The sequence below is a fragment of the Lissotriton vulgaris genome, chromosome 2_1 (assembly GCF_964263255.1).
Source record: "Lissotriton vulgaris chromosome 2_1, aLisVul1.2, whole genome shotgun sequence".
Taxonomy (NCBI): domain Eukaryota; kingdom Metazoa; phylum Chordata; class Amphibia; order Caudata; family Salamandridae; genus Lissotriton; species Lissotriton vulgaris.
This window is the reverse complement of record NC_141687.1, coordinates 1429913735-1429936631: the sequence shown is the minus strand read 5'-3', so window position 1 is coordinate 1429936631 and position 22897 is coordinate 1429913735. Positions and strand designations below refer to the sequence as shown.

General features: G+C 44.9%; 1 protein-coding gene across 1 annotated transcript in view; it reads left to right on the top strand.

The window, feature by feature from the left end:
* The window catches only part of KIF5C (kinesin family member 5C), a 548720-nt gene that overhangs the window by 109732 nt on the left and 416091 nt on the right, over positions 1-22897 (top strand). The window contains exon 2 of the mRNA XM_086957253.1: positions 2582-2672. Within this exon, the coding sequence (XP_086813379.1) occupies positions 2582-2672 (91 nt within the window). The remainder of the gene's footprint in view (positions 1-2581; positions 2673-22897) is intronic.

Genomic DNA, 22897 nt, shown 5'->3' with positions numbered 1-22897 from the left:
AATGCGATGAAGTTCGTGAACAGGGAAACGGTTCCTCAAGCCAGGAGCAGAGAGCAGGTCAGTGAGCGGCACCCGCGCAGCGGGTGTCGCGAAAGGTTTTATGAGAGCCGGTCAAATCAATGGGCGTGGCCGCCGGGGGAAGAGGCGCCTGCTGCAAAGAGCGGTGGTTTCTGGGCCTCGCAGTCCCCCGGTAGGCTCTTCCAGGGCACAGCCTATGCACTGCAACCTGGGCGGGTCGCGCTGAGAGCGAGGTGGAATACCGCCGATTGCAGTAACGCTCCCACCAGCCGACCTCAGCCACAGGGAATGCGATGAAGTTCGTGAACAGGGAAACGGTTCCTCAAGCCAGGAGCAGAGAGCAGGTCAGTGAGCGGCACCCGCGCAGCGGGTGTCGCGAAAGGTTTTATGAGAGCCGGTCAAATCAATGGGCGTGGCCGCCGGGGGAAGAGGCGCCTGCTGCAAAGAGCGGTGGTTTCTGGGCCTCGCAGTCCCCCGGTAGGCTCTTCCAGGGCACAGCCTATGCACTGCAACCTGGGCGGGTCGCGCTGAGAGCGAGGTGGAATACCGCCGATTGCAGTAACGCTCCCACCAGCCGACCTCAGCCACAGGGAATGCGATGAAGTTCGTGAACAGGGAAACGGTTCCTCAAGCCAGGAGCAGAGAGCAGGTCAGTGAGCGGCACCCGCACAGCGCGTGTCGCGAAAGGTTTTATGAGAGCCGGTCAAATCAATGGGCGTGGCCGCCGGGGGAAGAGGCGCCTGCTGCAAAGAGCGGTGGTTTCTGGGCCTCGCAGTCCCCCGGTAGGCTCTTCCAGGGCACAACCTATGCACTGCAACCTGGGCGGGTCGCGCTGAGAGCGAGGTGGAATACCGCCGATTGCAGTAACGCTCCCACCAGCCGACCTCAGCCACAGGGAATGCGATGAAGTTCGTGAACAGGGAAACGGTTCCTCAAGCCAGGAGCAGAGAGCAGGTCAGTGAGCGGCACCCGCGCAGCGGGTGTCGCGAAAGGTTTTATGAGAGCCGGTCAAATCAATGGGCATGGCCGCCGGGGGAAGAGGCGCCTGCTGCAAAGAGCGTGGTTTCTGGGCCTCGCAGTCCCCTGGTAGGCTCTTCCAGGGCACAGCCTATGCACTGCAACCTGGGCGGGTCGCGCTGAGAGCGAGGTGGAATACCGCCGATTGCAGTAACGCTCCCACCAGCCGACCTCAGCCACAGGGAATGCGATGAAGTTCGTGAACAGGGAAACGGTTCCTCAAGCCAGGAGCAGAGAGCAGGTCAGTGAGCGGCACCCGCGCAGCGGGTGTCGCGAAAGGTTTTATGAGAGCCGGTCAAATCAATGGGCGTGGCCGCCGGGGGAAGAGGCGCCTACTGCAAAGAGCGGTTGTTTCTGGGCCTCGCAGTCCCCCGGTAGGCTCTTCCAGGGCACAGCCTATGCACTGCAACCTGGGCGGGTCGCGCTGAGAGCGAGGTGGAATACCGCCGATTGCAGTAACGCTCCCACCAGCCGACCTCAGCCACAGGGAATGCGATGAAGTTCGTGAACAGGCAAACGGTTCCTCAAGCCAGGAGCAGAGAGCAGGTCAGTGAGCGGCACAACTACTAACCATCACACTCCTACAAGTGTGACAATTCAGACTATTTCAGGCCCTCAAAACTATAATAATGGCTTGGTTGGCAGGTAATAGTAATTTTTATTGTATGTTGAATTAATAATTAACTGTTGTTGTCATCTCTAAATTAGTCAGACAGCGCCACCTTGTGGTAGGTTGTCATAGGCGCCGGTGTTGCTAATTAAGTGCCGTGCCGAACATCGGAAACCAAGGCTCAAATTAAGCACTGATGTAACGCAAGGCAGCCATTTGTGCTATCTTGCGTTACTCTGGATTTACTAAGCCACGCAGAGCCAGTCAAGGTGGCTATGCTTGTTCTAGTAAATCTTGCTTAAGTTGTGCGTCAACTTGTGTGAAGCAAGGGCAGTGCAAAGGCTTAGTAAATCCTGCCCTTGGTTTCAAAGAGGTTTCGTATATTGTCAACCATCTTCTTCACCTGTACGTTGTCCACGCTCTGTGCGCCTGCTGCTCCCTCTGAATGGCCTCAGCAGTGACTTTCTCCAGTGGACACATCCTGCACCTTCTGAGCAATCTTCCTTGGGGACTGGACAGCCAATCCAGTTCATAGTCACCAGAGTACTTGGCGATGCTATGGGGGATGGGGAGTAAGGGAGCCGAGTTCCACGTTCTAAGTGAAAGAGCAAAATGTGCGCTACATCAGTAGTGAACAGGCTGGAATTTGTTTTAAAATTCTATGACATCACAAGTGGCCTATATGTATTTGTTAGAGGTTGCTAGTGATGTAATGTTGTTTTACAAGCCCTTCTGAAGTCAGCATGTGCCGGTAACAAATAAATAAATTACAGAAATGACAGTACATTATTTCGAAATGTGAGTCTCCCCTATTAAATGTGTACTCAGAGTGGTGAATAAAATCGCATGACCTTAATTACTGCAGGTCATATGTCATATTTATAATTGAATCCTTTGTGTATCATTCTCTAAAGCCTAATTTATTTTTATTTTTAGCAAAGCAAGCCATATGTCTTTGATAGAGTGTTACCACCCAACACAGCCCAGGAGCAAGTTTATAATGCCTGCGCCAAGCAAATTGTTAAAGGTAAGCTGGTTCTTTTCCTTTTTGTAACTACCTTAGTTGTATTAATGCATTTCAAAAACGACCCCAAACTGAAATAATTGGTGTGTAACAAAGTGCAAGAGTGGATGCTGGTGTCTGCGCAACGTACATTTGCTCAGATGCATTTTGACCCGAAAAATGATGAAGAAAACGAGGAGCCAGGAACACTGCTCTTTGATTTCTGCACGTCTCACATCACCTTGATGCGGGTCATAGTTCATCCTGGTACTTGTAGCATTCATATTACAAAATTCCAGGCCCTACACAGTGAGGAGTGAACATGTGCCCACATAATTACTAATAGAGGCTATTTAATAATTTATGAATAAATTATAACTGAATGAAAAACACCTCAAGGTCGATATCAAGCAATCGGTTGTTCATTAATGCTACTACCACCCACGTTTGTGGCGTCATCCCCGAAAGGTATTGGTTAAAAAAGAATCAGATTGAGCATTCTGTAACGTATTATGTTTAGTACCTATGGGTTTGAAGAAACGGTAAACATAAACATACAGTTAGGGCTGTCCTCGTGCTTCGCCCACAGATACGTCATTAACAGGCCTGTAATTACCATGCAGTCTGTAACTCCCCGCGCGCCCCTGGCTCCGAGCTCCTGGGCTTTGTCGTTCGGTAATGAGATGACCAGTTTTCAAGGCCACAAAGGGAGCGGCCTGCAGGTTTCCTGCGCTCTGGCGGGCCCCGCCGGCCCGGGGGAATCGAGCGCCATGGTTACAAGCCATCATTCCTACAGCGCTCGGTTAATTCCTAGCAGAATGGTTTGTGCAGTCAATTTGCTTTCTAAATATACGGCGTGTGCTTACTTTTAAGAATCAATCAACGCTGTGCCTGGCAGTAACGAAACCCGCCTCCTAATGCTGCTCGACCTTTTGTTGTGTTTGTGCGCTGGTGTTTTGAAACATGTGCGGAGAGGTTGTGCTAATGAGTCGCTGTCCTGGTCACATGTTCCATTAGAACAACAAAAAACACGGTGGCAGCTTTCCTGTAGAGAACATTATTTAAATTGTCATAATTTTAGATGAACTCTCTTTAGTGCTGCTCAGTGGGGACCGGTAATAACATCTTAGAGGGGGGGGGCAGGAGACCCCCACCACACACGCATGCCCACTAACACCTATTCATTCACATGCAGACACACACGTGCCCACACATCCATCCACAACTCTCACTCATAAATACACATACATTCATTCATGCATACATGCATGCACCAATAAGTCAATCAAAACACACCACTTGCCTGCTGCAGCTCTTGGGGAGGAAAGCCTCGGAGGTGCCAGGAGGGTTAGAATCTAAGGTCAGCCAATGAGGAGCGGCAGCAGTTCTTACCTCGTCACAGAGTAGGATGGGGTCAGAAAGACTGCTGACCCCACTCTCTGAGAGGTGTCAGTGATAGACACTCTGCCCAGGGCACTTCAAGGCTTAAAACTGAAGCACCCAGGAACGAGGCTATCACTGGTGCTCCCCTCGTCAGGGGGGAGGGGCTCGAGTACCTTTGAGGAGGTCACGCCCACAGGAGCTGTGACATCCTCAGCCCAGAACAGTTCCGCTCAGGCAGCTACTATGAGCCTGTGCATGTCTAGCTCCTGGCTGTTAGACCTGAAAATAAAGAGTGTCTGTCCAAAAGGTGCGGACTCGGCCCCTTCGTCCTTATAAACGGGCCACTGCTAGGTATGTTGATGTTTCTGCCGCGTCCAATAAGATGGCTTATACAAGCTGCATCCAATTAATTCTCTATATGGGGCCCAATTATGAATGTCCTGGACTTGTTTAGGTATTCTATAACACCCTTACTCTCCCCCTACTTGATTATGGTACATTTAACTGCTGAAATGTACATGTGGAAAAACATGGGTAGGGCCAGTGGTAACAATTGCTGTGCTTATAATTCAAATACGCATGGCAACAAGACTTAGCACACATCAGAATTGACCAAAGCACTGGTTATCTGGGCCTCGGTGGCAGAATACCATCCGATGAGCCCTGCGGTGAGCATTCTTCTTGCACTGATCAAATATTGAATTTAGACACTTTGTAATTCTCACTCAATGGACTGAACACCATCTAAACACTGGTCATCCACAACTGAGGACGGTCTACCACAAATCGGACGCAGTTTGAATTAAGGCTGCCTAAGAAAAGAGTAAGGAAAGGAGATAAATCAGAGCTATTTAGGAAGACTTCCATTTAGACCGTCTCTTGATCAGTCTGAAGAAGGGCATCATGAGAAGTGCCTGCTCAGCAAAAGACAAACCACTCAAATGTATTTTCAGAGTTTAGACTGAAAATACTCTACTACGCACTTAAATGCAAATCTGGCTAAAATGAATACACTCCTTTGTACGCAAGTAATGAAGCAGTTTTAGGCCTTAGACAAGTGATGATGCATCCTGAGCCCTAGATCCAATTGAATATTGACATTTTGGGCCACTTAATGTCATCGATTAAACCTTCATAGAGTACACTGGAATTATGTGGCACTCGTGGGCCAAATTATCAGCAGGGTTGACTAAATTATGCGGCAAGAAAATTCAGGTGCGCTCTTATTAACGTTGTGTTTGCTAAGCCCCAGAGTAAAATAGTTTGTGTAATACATAAGATGTTGCGCTCTGCAAAAAAGAGGCTTTGAAACTGGGCACCTCTTGTGATGAATTATGCGCCTCCTTTTTTTTTAATTCTGTGTCTCCTGGGTCTTTGGTGATGATTTTAATGTGTTTATATCTTTACAGTCGCCCCTTTCATGTGGGAATTAGCCTCACAAAACATTATTGGTCAATATGAATGTATAATAGAGCAGGCACTATAAAAAAAACAAGAACTCGGACCATAAAAACAAAACCTTGGCCATTTTTCTGTGCGCTAAGAGTCTCTTAAAATAGCTGTGTTTTTTTGGGTAGGAGTGCTTAAGCTGCAACATGCTTTTGCACAGCTGTTGGCGCAAAATATTTTAGCACCTTCAATAGGTTAACCAACATTTTATTGCCTTCTATAGCCGATCCGCAATATATATTCTGGTTGTATGTAGGGCAGTTCGCTATGATCTCTAGCACCGTCGGAGTGTTTGAAATTTGGACATGTTTGTTCATTAAATTTGCAGAAACCATCAGTGTTTTAAAGTCTTCCTCAGATATCTTGAGCAGTTGATTAGATTTGCCATTTCTGAAGCTGAGTTTCAGTCTCGGCTCGAGCGGCCCCAGATTGCAAAGGCAAAATCTGCTATTGGGGCCTCAGCTGTGCTAAAGGAACTGTGGCAGTGCCTCACACGAGTTTGAAGATTACCGGTAAGCAATTTTGCACTGCAAATAGAACCAAGGTTAAAACGCAGGGATATTGCGTGATTGCCCACTGTTTCAAATTTTACTTGATAATACAATTAAACCTAAATTTAAAAAAGCATTCCTACCCTCCCCTATTACCTATCCCTACCACTGAGAAGAAGCATTTAATCTAAAGTGTGTCTCCTTTGTAGGGAAGATTTCACCCACAGTGAGTGGACTGGTCTGGAGACGGAGAAGCAATTTCACAGACTAAAGCAGTCCATCCAATAACAGATTTTATGTAGCAGGCAGAGAACTTTGAAGTTGATTCTCAGCTTCACTAGCAGCCAGTGGAATTATATGCATGCTGCTCTGACATGGTCGCATTTATTTAGACGTGCGACTTTGCAAATTGCAAAATATTTCTTCCTCTTTAGTAGTTTGAGTGCAGCATTTGGAAGGTCCAGATACAGACCATTGTAATTATTGCGAGAGGACACCATCTGCGTGGTGATGGCCCATTGGAGAGTAGAGAAGAACCCTGTGCAACTCATCCAAGATGTAGAAATCAAAGGAAGCAAAATCATTTATTTCCATGAGAAATCCCAGAAAAGTTTTTCTTGGGCGAAGACAGCAGAGGGGGTCCCAAGAATACGGGGCAAGAATGATATTACAAACAATGCTTAGAAGTACCAGCGAACCAGAGCTCTTCTTTGTCAGTATTCAGCTTGAGAAAGTTACTACTGATCCATTGTTAGATGCTTAGACAGTTGCTCAGGTAAGACATTGAGCCTAGTAATACCATATCTGGGATGTCCCACAAGCTGCAGGGGATGGATTTGTAACCCACTTTTGCAATAGCTCAGTTCAATGCACCAACATTGAATTTGAAAACCAGATTGCCTGCAGCTCTAACACAAGCTTGCTGAGCAATTCTGCACAGGCTGTGTGTTTTGTAGTCGCTATAAGTCCCTTTCGATGAGTTCAGACACGTGGCCCACTCAAAAATAGCAGTATAAAATGGGGCATGTAGTTGAAAATGTTTCTTTTAAAGCCCTCAGGCTAATGCTTAAAACATGAACAGTAGCTATACAGAATCCAAAAAAGAACGCAATTGGGAATATAAAGGTCAATGAAAAACAATTCTACCGCTTTTAAAATTTTTGCGAGATTCTGAAGCCTAAAGCTATTTCTAAGCTTTGTGCTAAATCTTATCTAAAGGATTAAATAGTAAATCCTGCCTTGCAAATTTCTTAGGACGAATTGTATATCCTAGCTTTAAATAGCTGCCTTCAGCTATTCTTTATCAGAGTTCCGCTAAGGAAACAAGATATGTGCTGTCAGTGAAGGACACCTTCTGCACAGCTTCTGAAAGCAACTCTCCGACTGAGAGTGGCTGGGTCAACATCTGGTGTGACCTCTGGGTGATAATTCTAGCACAAAGACCTCTCCTAATCAATGGTCGAATACTGGGGGCTATATACTATTTGACCACTGGTTTTACTCCTGTTCTCAAACTAAAACCTAGTTTGGAGACACTAGGACTTCTGCAAGACTAAAGTAAATTGTCTCAGAATATGTCTGCTCTATCCACATGCTGACGTTAAGCCTCCATCTTTGTAAACACCAAGCTTACAGTGTAAGGAGTGATCTTCTAATAGCCTTAGTCATTAATATAAACAAATAATATTTCCGCCTACACAGCACACAGCCATGATGTTATCAGCATTTTTTTGCATGTGCTGTAGGAGCTTCACACTTTCTATTAGTGATAAACGAAAGCTAACGGCAAGAAATTAAAGAAAACTGAGTAATTAAATAAGAACTGTCACAGTGTTCATGATACTAGGTCAGGATGGTTCAGGTGCACAATTAGAGATTGGCATCCAAAAGACCTGAGGAGTTGTGGCAGAGCTGTAACATAAGTATTAAACAGCATGGGGGACATGGATTGTCCTGTTGGGCCCACACTTCAATCGGAACATGTTGGAATATCAGGGAGGGAGAGTAAGAAACTGAGATTGGCCTTTAACAAAAAGTGTAAGTCACACTTCTATCATCCCATTATGCATACGTCTAGGAGCATGAGGGGATTAACACATCATTTCTGTTTGATAAATACAACAGTACTACACCTGCCATGCCCTTCTTTTCATTCTAAATAGTCCGCAGGAATGTATCACGCTACAACGCATACATGTAAAATGCATGCCTTTATAACGCAGTTTTTACATCGCAACATCCTTTACAACGCATTCTTTTACATAGCATGCCATTACATCACATTTTCAAAAACTACATGTGCAACGCATTCCATTACATCGCATTGTACCTTTACAAAGCATACCATTACAATTCATACCATTACATTGCATTTAAGGTAAGTGTTGGATAGTATAGGGGTAATAATTAATATTCTAACTCCAGTGAGTGCAACAGCAGGGTAAGTGTCGGATAGTGTAAGGGTACTATGCGTTGTAATGGTATGCGTTGTAATGACTTGCGATTTAATGCCTGCGTTGTAGTGACATGCATTGTAATGACATGCGTTGTAGTGACATGCAATGTAATGGTTGCGTTGTAATGACATGCAATGTAAAGGATGTTGCGATGTAATGACTGCTATGTAAAGGTAGTGCGATGTAATGACTGCGTTGTAAAGTTTACTTCCCAGTCCACAGCACATCGGCGAAAGACAGAGCAGTGTCTGCACCTCTTCCTGGATGGAAGCCACGCTAAAGAGGATCTAAAATGTCAGTCTCTGCTAAATTGATTGAGCACTGCTTTACCACTGTTTTTTCCATGGTTTTATAAAATGAAGGAACTAGTGTAATAAGGAAGGAATTGTCTCTGATGGACCGATCCAAGTTGTGCTTTTTATAAGCAGGACAACTTTTCCACCAGAAAAATAATAGAAGTAGGTACACTTCACCCCTGTCTTGGGGGAAACTGCTACAACTGTTTTCTTTTCCAACATCAGGTGGTGCACAATGGATCCTTAGACCAGGGAATTTATCAATCTACTAACTCTGGAGAATGATGTATACATTTAAAGGCATAGCCACAGGACAAAATAGTATACAAATTTGAAATCTTTAGTTCAAAAAAGCATTTAGTATTTAACTTTGTATTTTGTGTTTAGCATAAAAAAATGTCGGTAACAAAATTTGGAAAAAAATAAGAATTTGCTTTTCCTTTATTTTTGATTACTTCAACCTGGCCACAGTTTCGGGTTTGGCCATTACTTTGTAATGTATAATTCCTATTTTATCTCTACTGCTAGCAATTTGGATGCTAGAGCCAAGCCTTTGTAAAGGGAAGTTATTGTTTGGGTCACAATTCAATTTTTTTCTTTTGGAAACAAATTGTTTCATAACAAAAGTTGTTTTAAAGCCAAAAATGTACAACCAAATGCTTTTCAAACCAAATGGTTTAAACTGTTGGCTGTTACCATCCTTCTACACTGATCTGTTATTGACTGGTGACATGTCTGTGAAGAACTTGATTTGTTGTCAGTGTTTTGAGAAAGGGATATATTTTAACTTGGAGAAGTTCAATTGATCAAATCAGTTAACCCTGCTGACAAAGCATGCCACAGCCTGCAGGAAATGACACTTGCCATATAGGAAGGGATGGTTGTCTTAAGGATGGGGGTAGTTCTAGGTGAACCCAACTTCACTATTCTGGGCTCAACCAAAGTTTTAGATGAATTGGAGTTCATCTGGGTTTTGAAAGTACCTAAACCGAAAGGCATAAATATTGTCATGATGAAGGCAAAATATGTAATTGTAAAAGGCAAAAAAATTAGGGAGGGTGTGACTTGAGACCAGGCTTGAAAACTAAAAATGTATTCTTGCCAACCTTGTTTACAGCCATCTCTGTGAGCGGTGTCTCGTGGATGGTGAATCATTCTCGACTCTGATAGTTTCAGTGATATTTAAGGGAGCAAGTTTTCTGCAAGTTCTCTTCATTCAGCTTTGGTTTTGTATCTCTTATTCTATTTTACATAATTGTTTATGGTTGCTAGATATTGAAACAGTTTTATCGTGGGCTTAGTAGCCGATGCAGTGTATGTGTTTTCACCCAAAAACCACGCAGCTTGATTAGCATGTCTTATTTCATTGTGTCCTCTTAATGCACCGTGTCTTGTTCAAATAGGATGACTAACTCATCCCATGACATCACAGGTTCTGGTAATTTTAGCCAAAAATCATTGCTATAATTCTAATTACCTCATTGGAAGCACACCAACACTACCTCCCCCAGAATGTACTTGGTTGCCATGCTAAAGCACTGGATTGGAAACGGTGTCGGCCCGGCTCCCGGTCCACGCCTGTATCCCGAGCGCACAAGAGCTAGCAGGCGCCACTAAACATACCACCAAGGCGCTGAGGGTGAATCAGAGGTATTGCAAAAGTAAAGGAGATGGCATATTGAGAAGCTGATCCCTTTCCTGGGTGCGGCGGAGTGAGAAGTCCGCGGCCGTGGTATAATACAAAAGGGCAGCTGCCGCGAATGCCGCATTGGGCTCACTGAGTGCTCCCTCGCAATAGCTAGTTACTCAGGTTGGGTTGGCATCACTGGGAACCCCTGAGAAAGCGAGGACTGGCCAGCGAAAAGAACGCTGGAGGCAAGTCAACTTCAGGAAGTCGGGCAAGGAGCGCCGCGAAAAATGCGGAAGCCACGCACGGGGGAGGTCTCCTCCGCATCACTGAAAGAGGGTGAGGTGGAACCACAGGGTGGTGATTTAGAGAGCGAGCAGCATAGAGGGACCATAGCTGGTGCCGTTTCAAACTGTTAAATTGCAGATTTGGCAGCATAACGGACCTGCGCCTGGCGGTGCCTGATCCTAACATGGCGGCCACACCTCTCCGTACTCAGGACTGAGTTCAATCGCAGGGATCTTCCCCAGGAACATGACAGTTGAGAACTGGCCAGCTGGGGTGATGCTGAGGTTCTGCACAAGCTGTGTCTTGCCCTGGGAAGGAAAATGGGACAAAGTAACACCCAGCATCTGACTGTGCTAGATAGGAGCTACCAAGATGGCCGGGGCCTCACTGCGTGTGCTTGAGCCAGGCGAGAGACCTGACTTTGTTGCACAGTTCTGCCTGCCCTTGAGTGCCCTCCTCTTTCCACAAGATGGAGCCCAGCATGACCTCAAGATCAGCCCGGAAATCTAGCATGCTTTTTCCCCCACCACCATCTGGCCTTCTACCCCTATGGACATCTACAACTCGGGGATCCCTCCAGACCCAAGACCACCACCCTTGAGTACAACACCACCTGAACAACTGGCTGAACGATGGCAAGAATTTCCTGCTCTGTAAATATGTAATATATAATTGTCCAAGCCTAATCGCTGTTAAAATTTAATCCCCAAGTGAATTTGCAATTTGTATATATATTTATCTCTAACCACTAGTATATGTAGTAGACCTTTGTACTTATTACCATGCCTATGTGATTTTAGAGTTTATTTGTTTCCATCTCTTTCTTGAGTGACTTTACAACTTGTACATTTGCAATTTTTCCGTCCTTTCGCTCCACTTGTACATTTGCAATTTGTTTTTCCTGTTTATAGCTCTTGTGTAACTCATGTCATCCAAAGTCCTTCTGTAACGCAACTGGTTCTTTTATACAGCGCTCTGACACCTTCGGGTAATGTTTGCGCTATATAAAATCGCATTAACTAAATAAATAAATTGTCTCAGGGTTCCGTTTTATGAAGAGTATAAACTAGTCTTTGATGCCTGTGCCCATACATTTTCAACTATATTGTGGATGAACTGCGGTTCCCTTTAAGGGCTGTAACTACAGCTCAAGTCTTGCAACGAGAGTGTTCTGTTACTGCAAGCTCCCTTATTCCCGGGCCTGCCAGGCCCCACAAGGCACCATCACTAGCCACTCCTTCAACTGCTTCCCCAGCTGCTGCAGCATGCCTGAGTTGAGAAACCGACCTGGCAAAAGTAAAATGTAAGTCCATACACTACACCATAGAAACAATAAACAAACCCTAATGTTCATTTTACTAAAGGTATGCAGCATTTTTTATTAATCAGCCTCCTCCCCCCGTCCCCTTTTGGAAGGAAAGGAAGGGGCTGGCACGAAGTGGCAGAAAGCAGCTTCTGATGAGACAACCGCTGCTAGAACCGATGAGACGGGCAGTTTGTCCCTTGCCCATGGTGAGTTGAATTCACCACTCGGGAGGAGGGGGAGAATAGCGTTGCTGGGATATGCTGCAGGGCGATAATTACTGTTAATCACCCTCCCACTGCGGCTCTGCTCATAACTGCAGGGCAGGGCAATTCAGAGCCATCAATATCACTTAATTGGAATCTTTTGTCAGAAATGTAATTTATCCATTCTCTCTTCTGGGCAAAAGTTCAAGGTCCTCAGTTTTGTAGATTTATTTTCCAGCTCCTTCGTCCACCTTGCTGCTGGTGAACCATGTCCATGAAGCTTGTCCGGTATTATTTATTAATGCTGTTTATTTTTTTGCCAGGTGAGTAAACTGCACATCCCTTTTAGTTTATTTTAATGCTCCCCTTGCGTATGATTTTAAGGGGGGCAAACGCCAACCTTTTAATCCACAAAGCCTTTATTGGAGCCCTTCTCATCTTTTCTAGTTATTAATGCTCCTGGACTTCTGGTGGGCATTTATCTTTTGGTGCCCGCGCCTTAAAGAATGCTATCTCTATTTTTACATTGCCTTTGGGATTTCAGTCTTATTAGTGTCTTCTGTGGGTCAGGGGGCTTTACTCTTCCTGCTGACTCTCTTGTCCACCCATCTTGTAATGACTGCTGCTGTCCGGTAATTGGAGAGAGATTTTCATCTCTTCCTAAAGCACGCTGACCTCAGAGTTATCCAGGCCAGAGTTCTTCAGTGAGTCATAGACTGATTGCTCCAATTTTAAAATGGAATTCAGAACCAGTAGGTGTTGTCTTTTCTCTTTCCTCACAGCCCTGGTCTTGAGGGAAGCTGCAGTTTTCCCCAGCACTCTGTCCCTCACCACCCCTTGTTGTAAATATGTTTTCCCCAGCAGACAATGATTGTAGTTAGAGTATTTCATAGATTTCTCTTGTTTCTTTGAGGGTGGGTGGAAAGGAGAGGAGTTCAGTCAGTATACTGAAGTCTAAGCTTACCTTCCAGGTTTAGTGGACTAGCTTTGAAGTCACTCTGATGCTGATGTCCTTGGGTTTCTGAGTTGGCCAGGATTGAGTCTTTTTATTGTCGCCATCTCAGGTTCTTGGTGTGCCATGGGATTCACTGGTGGTGGACCCAGGAAATATCATTTTATAGCTGTTGTACATGTCCCTATTAATACTAACAACATTGGGAGAGTAGATGGAGTGGGGCGTGGCTTAGCAAAATGGCCGGCTAGACGCGTTTTCGTCCAGCTCCTGCCCTAGTGTCTCCTAAATCCTTAATTATCCCGGCACATTTCGAGGTGAGGAGCCCCCCGGACCTTGGAAGTCGTCACTTACCGAGTAATTAACCGCCAGCGACTGCGGGGGACCCGGTGGCCCACTGCGATCCTGACTGCAGCAGTGTCTGGGAAAGGGCGGCCGCCGTGCGGTGAAACAGCCCCACCGGCCGACGAGAGGCAGGAGGCCCAGCGGCACGACAGTACCCCCTGCAGAGGCAAGCAGGGGGGCGCGCGACCCCCGGTGACTGGTGAGAGCAGCGGAGGGTGACATAGTGTGGCTGACGGGTGCGCCGTCGCGGTCCCCGGGGTGAGCCCCTACGTGAGGCCGGGGAGGAGAGGCCCACACGCATTCTTGCAGCACGGGGGCGCTGATGGACCGGCTGCAGACAGAGCCCGCTGGGACCGGGCGGCCTGGGACTTTGATTTCCTTCTCCCCCGACCCACTCGGGGACAGCAGGCTCACGGACGTCTCCGAGGGTGACCGGGCGGCTGCACTTCGGACCGAGAAGGGCTCTACGCACCGGCGGCCCCCGTGAAGGGAGGCGAGATACACCGACCCCCTCAGGGCGACGGTGGGGACAATTAGCGCGATTGTGTGTGGCCGGCGAAGGAGACGCTGTGGTTCCGGAGTGAGTATTTGCACGACACGGAGGAGGTGCGGCCTACGCATGTTCCTGAGGCCCTGAGATGCAGCAGAACCCACAGACGACAGGGTGCTAGCTGATCCCAACCTGCCTGGGGGCCCCCCATTTCCCCCCCAACCCTCCATCCGGCGGGGGGACTAGGGCCTTTATTAAAGCTCCTTCCGCGGGGGTGACCAGGGGATGGCCGGCTGAGACGCGGGGTGGACCAGGAGAGAGGGCCCGCCCCCCCTGACTGGCTGGGGCTGTAAGATTACTCGGATCCGCCGCTGCTGGAGCCGGAAGGCAGCACGGAGACCGGACAGCTAGACTTTGACCACTGGAACCTGCCCCCCTCCTGGGCTCCTGGGCGGCGTGACACCGGGAGAGCCCCTGCTGAAGCAATAGTGAGAACCAGGGTTCGACAAAGAGCACGGCTGACCGGAGGCCCGTATTGTAAGTACCCCATGGCCAAGTAGACGCAGAAGGTCCTGCTAAGGGTGCGTCTAGCGGCGGCGAAAAAAATAAGGATTTAAGTCAAAAGCTATCAATTGCTGCTGATACTCGAGGTGACGATACAGAGTCCTTGGATTCAGCAGGTAACTTCTACTCTATGACTGATTTATCCCAAGCATTGGACTCTGATAACATAGATGAGATGCTACCAAATGCTGAGTCACTGCAGGAGGGGGTAGGTCAAGGCGATCTCAGCATTTCTGAAGGTTCAGATTCAGACCCAGAGGAATCCCCGAATAGACTGGAGTGGGGGCGAGAGGAGGAAATTGAGAACTTTGATGCTAACTCTGACCCACAAAGAGTAAATAGACCTAATTCACCCCAAACACCTTTAATCTCTGGACCCCATAATTCTTCTGATGACTTGCCTGAAATAACATTGGAAGTCTTATATAGAGTAATGCTGCACCACAGAGAGGAGACTAAAACTGAAAATCTTCGAACCCAGGGAGCTGTAAAAAAGCTACAAAATAATCTCAGGAAAGTAATGAAAATCTCTAACGACACAGTTATAAGAGTTACGGAGACGGAGAGCAGGATATCACAAATTGAAGACTCTATGGTAAAACAGAAGGCACAGCTAGAATCAATGGTGGGCTTGAAAGAGGAGATTAATTGGAAACTGGTGGATTTGGAAAATAGAGCTCGCCGTAATAATCTCCGAGTCCTGGGCATACCGGAAGGGAAAGAAAATACAAATCCTCGACAATTCATGATAGATCTTTTTTCTGCTGCTTTCCCTGAGCTAAGTCAATGGAAATGGGAGACCGAAATTCAAAGGGCGCATAGATTTCCATTTCAAGTAAGGCGAGACACAGCCTCAGCCGCAGCTTCTAAACCAAGAGCGATCCTTATTTCACTGAACAATTTTCTTGCAAGAGAAGCTCTTTATGACTTAGCAAGGCCTAATAAGAAGCGCAAGGTTCAAGATATTGAGTTTTTTGTTCGACCAGATTACTGTCATACTACGGTGCAACTAAGATGGCAGTTAAGACAACTGATTACAGCATTCCAGGCAAAAGGCGCCCAAGCATTTCTTCTAAACCCTGCCAAACTCAAAGTCACATACAAAGAACAAACTAATTTTTTCACCTCCGAGGCAGCGGCCAAAGAATTCCTGATGACTCTCTGATAAGTTGTTTCTTATTTTCTTTTTCTGTTTTTTTTTTCTCCTTTGAGCTATGACTAAGAGTGCAAGGAAAAAACAAGTGATCATAGCAAATGAAGTAAATACTAATGTAGGATAAAATTTGCTCTGAAATATTCAGATATACTTGAGCTAACTGTGGCTTTAATGATTATGAATGAAGTATAATAATCTTGAGTCGAGCCGCACGATGAGATTCACTTAGTGCTCATCACATCATCAACACGAGGGACAGTATGTCCCTTTGCCCTGATAGCACTGAGGGGTGGGTGGGGGGGTGGGGGAGGCTCAGCGGGAGCCCAGAGAGGGGTGTGGGGTGGGTGAGGGAAAAAAATGAAGTTGCAAGTAAAAACAGATTGTATACTATTATTTTGGTATTTGTAGGTATACTGTTGGATAGGTGGCTTGTTACAGAGAAGGAAATGAAATCTTTTTTTTCATTCAAGATGATACTATCTGTGTTAAACAAACATTGGTATAAACACTCTTATAAATGGGAAAGTTACGAGTGTGTTCTTGGAACATTTGTGGTTTAAATAATAAAAAGAAGAGGGGAATAGCGGCACAAATTTTACAATCTATGAAAAATGATATAGTATGCATTCAAGAATCACATATAACTTGGAATGACAGACATTTATATAAAGATCTAGGTATGCAGGTAGCGGTATGCACATCTCAAGGATCAACGACAAAAGGTGTTGCTATTCTATTCAAGAGGGGTTTAGGCATACTAACTCGACATAAAGCGGACAAATATGGCAGATGGGCAATAGCAGAGTTTAAAATCAATGATGCATTATGGACCATATGTGCTGTGTATGCTCCAAACGTGGATGATCCAGGTATTCTGGATAGTCTAAATCGTGAACTCTCTAACTGGTCCTCATCATTAATAATGTGTGGCGACTTTAATATTCATCTAGATGTGAGTAAAGAGATATCTGATATATCTTGCTATCAGGGAGTTAAGAAAAAATTATTCATGTCATTACGGTCAATGGTATTAGATCATGGTCTGGTTGATGTAGCTTATGAAAAAAAATCTATACTTCCCATGTATACATTCTTCTCCCATCCTCATAAAAAATCGGTCCGCTTGGACTATTTTTTTCTTAAAAAATCTTTTATTCATGATACAAACTTTGAGTTATTTCCACGCATAATATCTGACCATAATCCAATAGTGATTGAAATTAAAACCGATGAAATAATTACTCAACCGAGATCCTGGACTTTTGATCGTAAACTTCTACATGATTCTGAATATATAAATACATTGGCTTTGTGGATGAAAGAATTTTTTGATATTAATAAAGGTACTGCGTCAATACAGATTGTCTGGGATACGTTCAAATCAGGGATAAGGGGAGAGACTCTGTCATATACAATTAAAAAACAGAAAATTATGCGTGAAAAGAATGAGAAGGTTCTTCAGAGAATATTATTTTGGGAGAAGGAATTAACTACAGCAATAACACATCAACGATCAATTGTAGACATAGAAACAAGGCTGGCAATTAGCAAATCTATTGCTTACGAATACTTTGCAGAAAAATCAGCAAAACTGATGGCAAGCTATAGAACCCAGATATATGAGATAGGGGAAAACACAGGGAAAATCTTGGCAAAAAGAATCAGACAAAAAGAAGTATTTAATACCATCAATACAATTCAGGATGAAACAGGGCAAGTGTATAATAAACAAGAGGAAATCGTAGAAGTCTTTCGTAAGTTTTATCGTAAACTATATACACAAGAGGATGATAATTATTCATCTGATATGTGTCTGAATTTTGCCATGGGAAATCTTCTCCCAATACTCTCTCATGATCAAAAATTAGTCTTAGATGCCGCTATCACATGGGAAGAAATTGAAAACGAATTAAACTCATTAGCAATGGGCAAAGCTACCGGTCCGGATCTTATTCCGTTAGAATTTTATAGGTCCTTTAGGAAACATATAAAAAATGATATGTTGGCTATGTTTTTAGAGGCACAGAAAGGCTTATCTCCAGCATCTTGGGCTGAATCAATAATTATGACGTTTTTAAAAAAAGATAAAGATCCATGTAATCCAGCCTCCTATAGGCCAATATCGTTGATCAATTCCGACAGTAAAGTCTATTCAAAAATACTTGCCACAAGACTGTCAAGAATTATTCCAACAATTGTTTCTCGGTGGCAACATGGGTTTATTCCCAATAGAGATACGGCGGACCACGTACGTAGAATCATAGCAATGATGGACTGGGCAGAAGCCTCTAATATATCAATAGGAATTACTCTGCTTGATGCTGAAAAAGCATTCGATAGAGTAGCATGGCCCTATCTTTGGGATGTCTTATCTATGAAAGGGTTTGGCCCAGGAATAATAAATGCATTTAAGGCACTATATAAAAACCCAGTCTCAGCAATAAAAATCGGACTTAATAAATCTGCATTATTTTCTATCCAAAGAGGAACACGCCAAGGGTGTCCATCCTCTCCTCTTCTTTTTGCTATATATATAGATATCTTTCTCAATCAGCTAAATAGGGACGGAGGGGGATCTAACCAAATTGCAAACTGAGGTCCAGCAGCTGAAGGAGACAGTGGCGGCTCTCCAGGAACACACGGCCTGATTGGACGATCGGGCTGAGGATACAGAAGGCCGGTCCCGGAAGAACAGTCTCCGCTTCCTGGGGTTTCCCGAACGCACGGAGGGGCCGGCGGCGGACCTCTTCCTTGAGGACTGGATTGGCAAGGTCTTCCTAAACCTGCGATTGTCCAAAATATTTGCAATAGAGAGGGCCCATAGAACCCTGGGGCCGCCGCCAAAGCCGTGATCTCCACCTAGGGCCATAATAGCCCGGTTCTTCAACTTTAGAGACCGGGACGTGATCCTACAACATATCCGCAAGACCGGACCGCCCAGGTATGATAACCACGACATCCACATTTTACCAGACTATACTAGAAAGGTACAAAACCTCCGGAATGATTTCCTGCAAGTTAAGCAACGAATGCGGAGCCACAATGTCAAATACAGTCTGCTCTTCCCAGCACGGCTCCGGGTGCAACACGGCGCTGGGACGCATTTTTTCGACCGCCCGACGGACACGGAGGACTGGATGGACTCGTTGGGCCTGGAGGACCACGAACACACACAGGGCTGGCAGGAGCAAAGACGGCGGAATGCCAGACGGCGGAGCCAACGATGTGGTGAGGGAGGTCAGCCCCTGGGAGGACACACCGTCACAGAGAATGGACGTATCACGGTGGGCCCGGACGGTACCCTCCCGGCGGAACTGGAGGAAATCCCAACCCAGAACCAATTCTTCCCACTTTGTTTGTTTGGTGCAGGAAACGCAATCAGACTCGGGGGGTACCGCCGGCCCGGCTCCTGAACCTCCACAGGTCACCTGACTGGTAAATCGGATGGTCCGTATCTGATGCAGGGGGATCATGGACACTGTGAGTATTTTCTATACCTTAACTTGGGGGGTCTGTGTAGCCTGATGGACCGGAAATGGGGCTGTTCCCCGGAGTACTAGGAGCATCATGAAGAGGGGAGGGGGGAGCTGAAGACCTGTTGATTACAATGACTGTACTATTGTGCCAAGTTTCAACTTCAAGAGGCCGATTGTAGAGTGCCGCTGCGGCCGGCTAAGCCTCGGCCGGGCAGGGCTGCGCGGTACCAGTCAGTTGGCTGAAGGTTCAATTACGGGGTGAAGGGAGGGGTTTTCTTTTTTGTCTTTTGGACTACTACGTACTCAAGTGCTCAGTTTAAAAAAGTTTGTTTCTATTTCCTAATTGTGACTTGAAAAGGGAGGGTCTGTGGGGGGGGGGGGTGTTTTTGGGGCGGGGTTCGAGGCCTCCTGACCAGGTTCGGATTGGGAGATGCGGTACTACCGCCAGTGGGTGGGAAATGTTGGGGTTCCTTGTTTTGGTTCAGAGAGGGATGCTGCCGGGTCATTTTACACTCTTGCTTTGCAATGTTTAAGTTGTCTGCTTTTTGGAGGGTCACGCCATGCTGCAGAGAAGGTTCCAATGGGTGAAATGGTGCTAAATCGGCAAAACATTTGGGTGCGGATAAACGTCGCACTGGTGGTGGCATACCACATAAGGGTGCCCACTGACATTGGGGTCCTTTTAACCTACGTGCACATTGAGTTACTCTTTGCCCCTTCCTTCCTCATCCCGTCCTGATGAAGACCCGTTTCTGAGGAATTCAGTTACCCGGTTTCCTTGTGGGTCGAAACGTCGACACTCTCCTTTTTGAGCCTGCACCTGTAATTTCCTGTCCCCCCCCCCCCCTCCTAATCCCCTTGCTAGTAGTGCAAATCAAGGAATACGGAGGACTTTAAAACCACGAGCCAGTGAAAAACAATTAATTTTTTTGCGAGCTATTAGAGTCAGGGCAGGCTCATTCTTGTATATAAATCATTTTCACTTTGTTTCATTGATCCCCTTGATCAATCACTTGAGCACTTTCACTCTTTTCTGTGCACTTCATTGATATTAGAACCCCTTGGTTTTGTAAATAAATTTATATATCTGCCATTTTTCAAAATGTATGTTAAATAAGAGAGTCCTTTGGACTCGATTGAGATTTCATTGTTTCAGGTGTTTCTCATGTATCAATTGACATTCTGGGCTATTATATCTTATCATGTCATGTTTTTTTCAAACAACCTTAGCGATTCAATCCAAAGTTGACCAAAAAGAAATAATTTATTATAGGAACTGTGTTGCATTTTGAATTTACGTCTAGGACCAACCTTTGACTATAACACTTGACACCCAGGTCCTTTGACTATAATTGGGTTACCCCTTGTTTTATAACATTTGAAAATTACAGCTTATTAAATCTAATAAGGTAATGCCAATGTTCTCAAATGCAAGAGGTAGGCATTTCAGTAGTGAAAAATGAAATTAAGGGTTTTTCACTACCAGGACATGTTTAACCTAAAAGTACATGTCCAACTTTTTAAATACCATGCCCTCGGGTTTGTCCTGGGCTTACCTTAGGTGTGACCTATATGTATTAAAAAGGAAGTTTTGGGCTTGAAAAAGGTTTATTTTCAATGTAAAGGTTCAACCTGCACACCTTATTTGAATGTTGCTCAATGTAATGGAATGTAAGAAATTAATCAATGCGTGCAGCTTTGTGTGGGATCTGCCACTGTCCCTTAGAATAAATCACTGAAAGGAGTATGGAGAAAACCCAATACCCATGTAGAAGTGCACAGCTCAAGCCCCTAGGGTTTCAACAAAATTGTTAATGTACAGTATATTCAATTTAACACAAAAAGTATGACAAGAATCAAGTGGATCTTCATGTATTGTCAACATTCACGCTTATGTGAATATAGATACTTTGGCACAAACATTTTAGCTTGGTAGTACTTGCGGTACTTCACGCAGTGTACTTTGCCACTTACACCTCTTCCTTCACAAATGCATCCTTGTTAGGTTAGTTTGATATGCCTGCGAACAGTGATATTTTACTTGTATATAACAACATGTGGACAATCAATTAAGATATTCAGTTTGTTTTTTCTGTTGTTCCGGCAGGAGGTTACTGAAGATTTAATTTCATTTTCACCACATAATTCCCCCAGAAGGGTGTTTCCCGAAATGCATTGGGGTCACTACAAACGTGTGATTCACGCAATTTGGATAAATTGTACCATGTTGATTTAAATTGTTTATTTTGCATTTCATCATCCAGTTTTTGTGTGAAACGATGAATGTTGATGAATACAATTGACAATACATGAAGACTCATTTGATTCTTGTCATACTTTTTGCGTTAAATTGAATATACTGTATTTTAACAAGGTTGTTGAGACCTTAGGAGCTTGAGCTGTGCGCTTCAACCTGGGTATGGAGTTTTCTCCATACTCCTTTCAGTGAAAAAGTTTATTTTGCCAGGTCAAAATTGCAGTTTAACACACTCAGGCTGCAATGGCAGGCCTGTGACATGTTTAAAGTGCTATTTAATTGGGTGGCACAATCAGTGCTGCAGGCCCACTAGTAGCATTGAATTTACAAGCCCTGCCACTTTACTGTGGATTTACAAGTAAATATGCCAATTGGATATGAGCCAGTTCTACTATGTTTTAAGGAGAGAGCACAAGCACTTTTGCACTGGTTATCAATCGCAACAAAAACAAATTCAACAAAAATAGGATGAGGAAGATAAAAAGTCTGGGGATGACCCTGCAGAAAGGGACAAGTCCAATACAGGGGATATTTTATCCCTCTTCTGGCCTTTGTGCTCAGCCCTGTCAGTCCTTGGAATTAAGGGACAGAATGAACACATCAAACTGTCATTGGGCGTGTGACACACAACATGTCAGTGGCTCTACCATCCCCAATCCATGGCTAATGTTTGTTTCAGCCCCAGAGCAATCTTGTGCCTTACTCCGCAGAATCACTACTGACACTGTTGGACTCGCAGACCACATTGCTCCTCTCCATCTCTGCACCTTTCAAGACCCAAGAGTAAGATGTGTTGGACCCCATAAGCAATACTCTCACCAGTTAATTCATGTATGTGTGCAGGAGCTTATCTAGGGATAATTCCCTTGGTGTTCATCATAGGAAGGTTGGTGAGCAATCACTTCCACCAGTTTCTACTTAATTGTCCTGTTCTCGTGGAAAAATATTTTAGATGGCAAGAAATATTGACTTGATGCATATGCTTTAAGACAAAACATGAAATGTAACAGTATTGAAATGCCCACCTCAAATAATAGTCCTAATCCTCATCACGGTGAACTACTAATGTCATTAAATAAACCTGCGCTTCACCGTCTGGTAGCTTGGCACAAAGCAGTCAGGCTTAACTTGGGGGCAATGTGTAAAGTATTTATGCAGCACTCAAACAGTCATAAAGTGAAAACTCAACACATGAAAGTCCCAAACTAATTCAGAAAAATAGAGAATATTTTAAAAATAAAATGACGCCAAAATGACAAAAATCCAATAATATATGAATTTTAAAAGTCTGAATTAAAATTAGCTCTAAAAAGCATTCGAGCCAACTGTGGTTATTGATTAACGCTAGACCAGCTCAAAGTCGAAAGTTTAGGCCTACTGCAAAGGAGCGCAGGTTAGATGCAGGGACTAGGTTCATCTCAGTGGAAAGTTTACCTTCAGGATTAGAAATAATTTTTATGGAGATAAAGTGGTTCTCAATGAGTTGTTGATGGGGGAAGCTGTAAGCAGA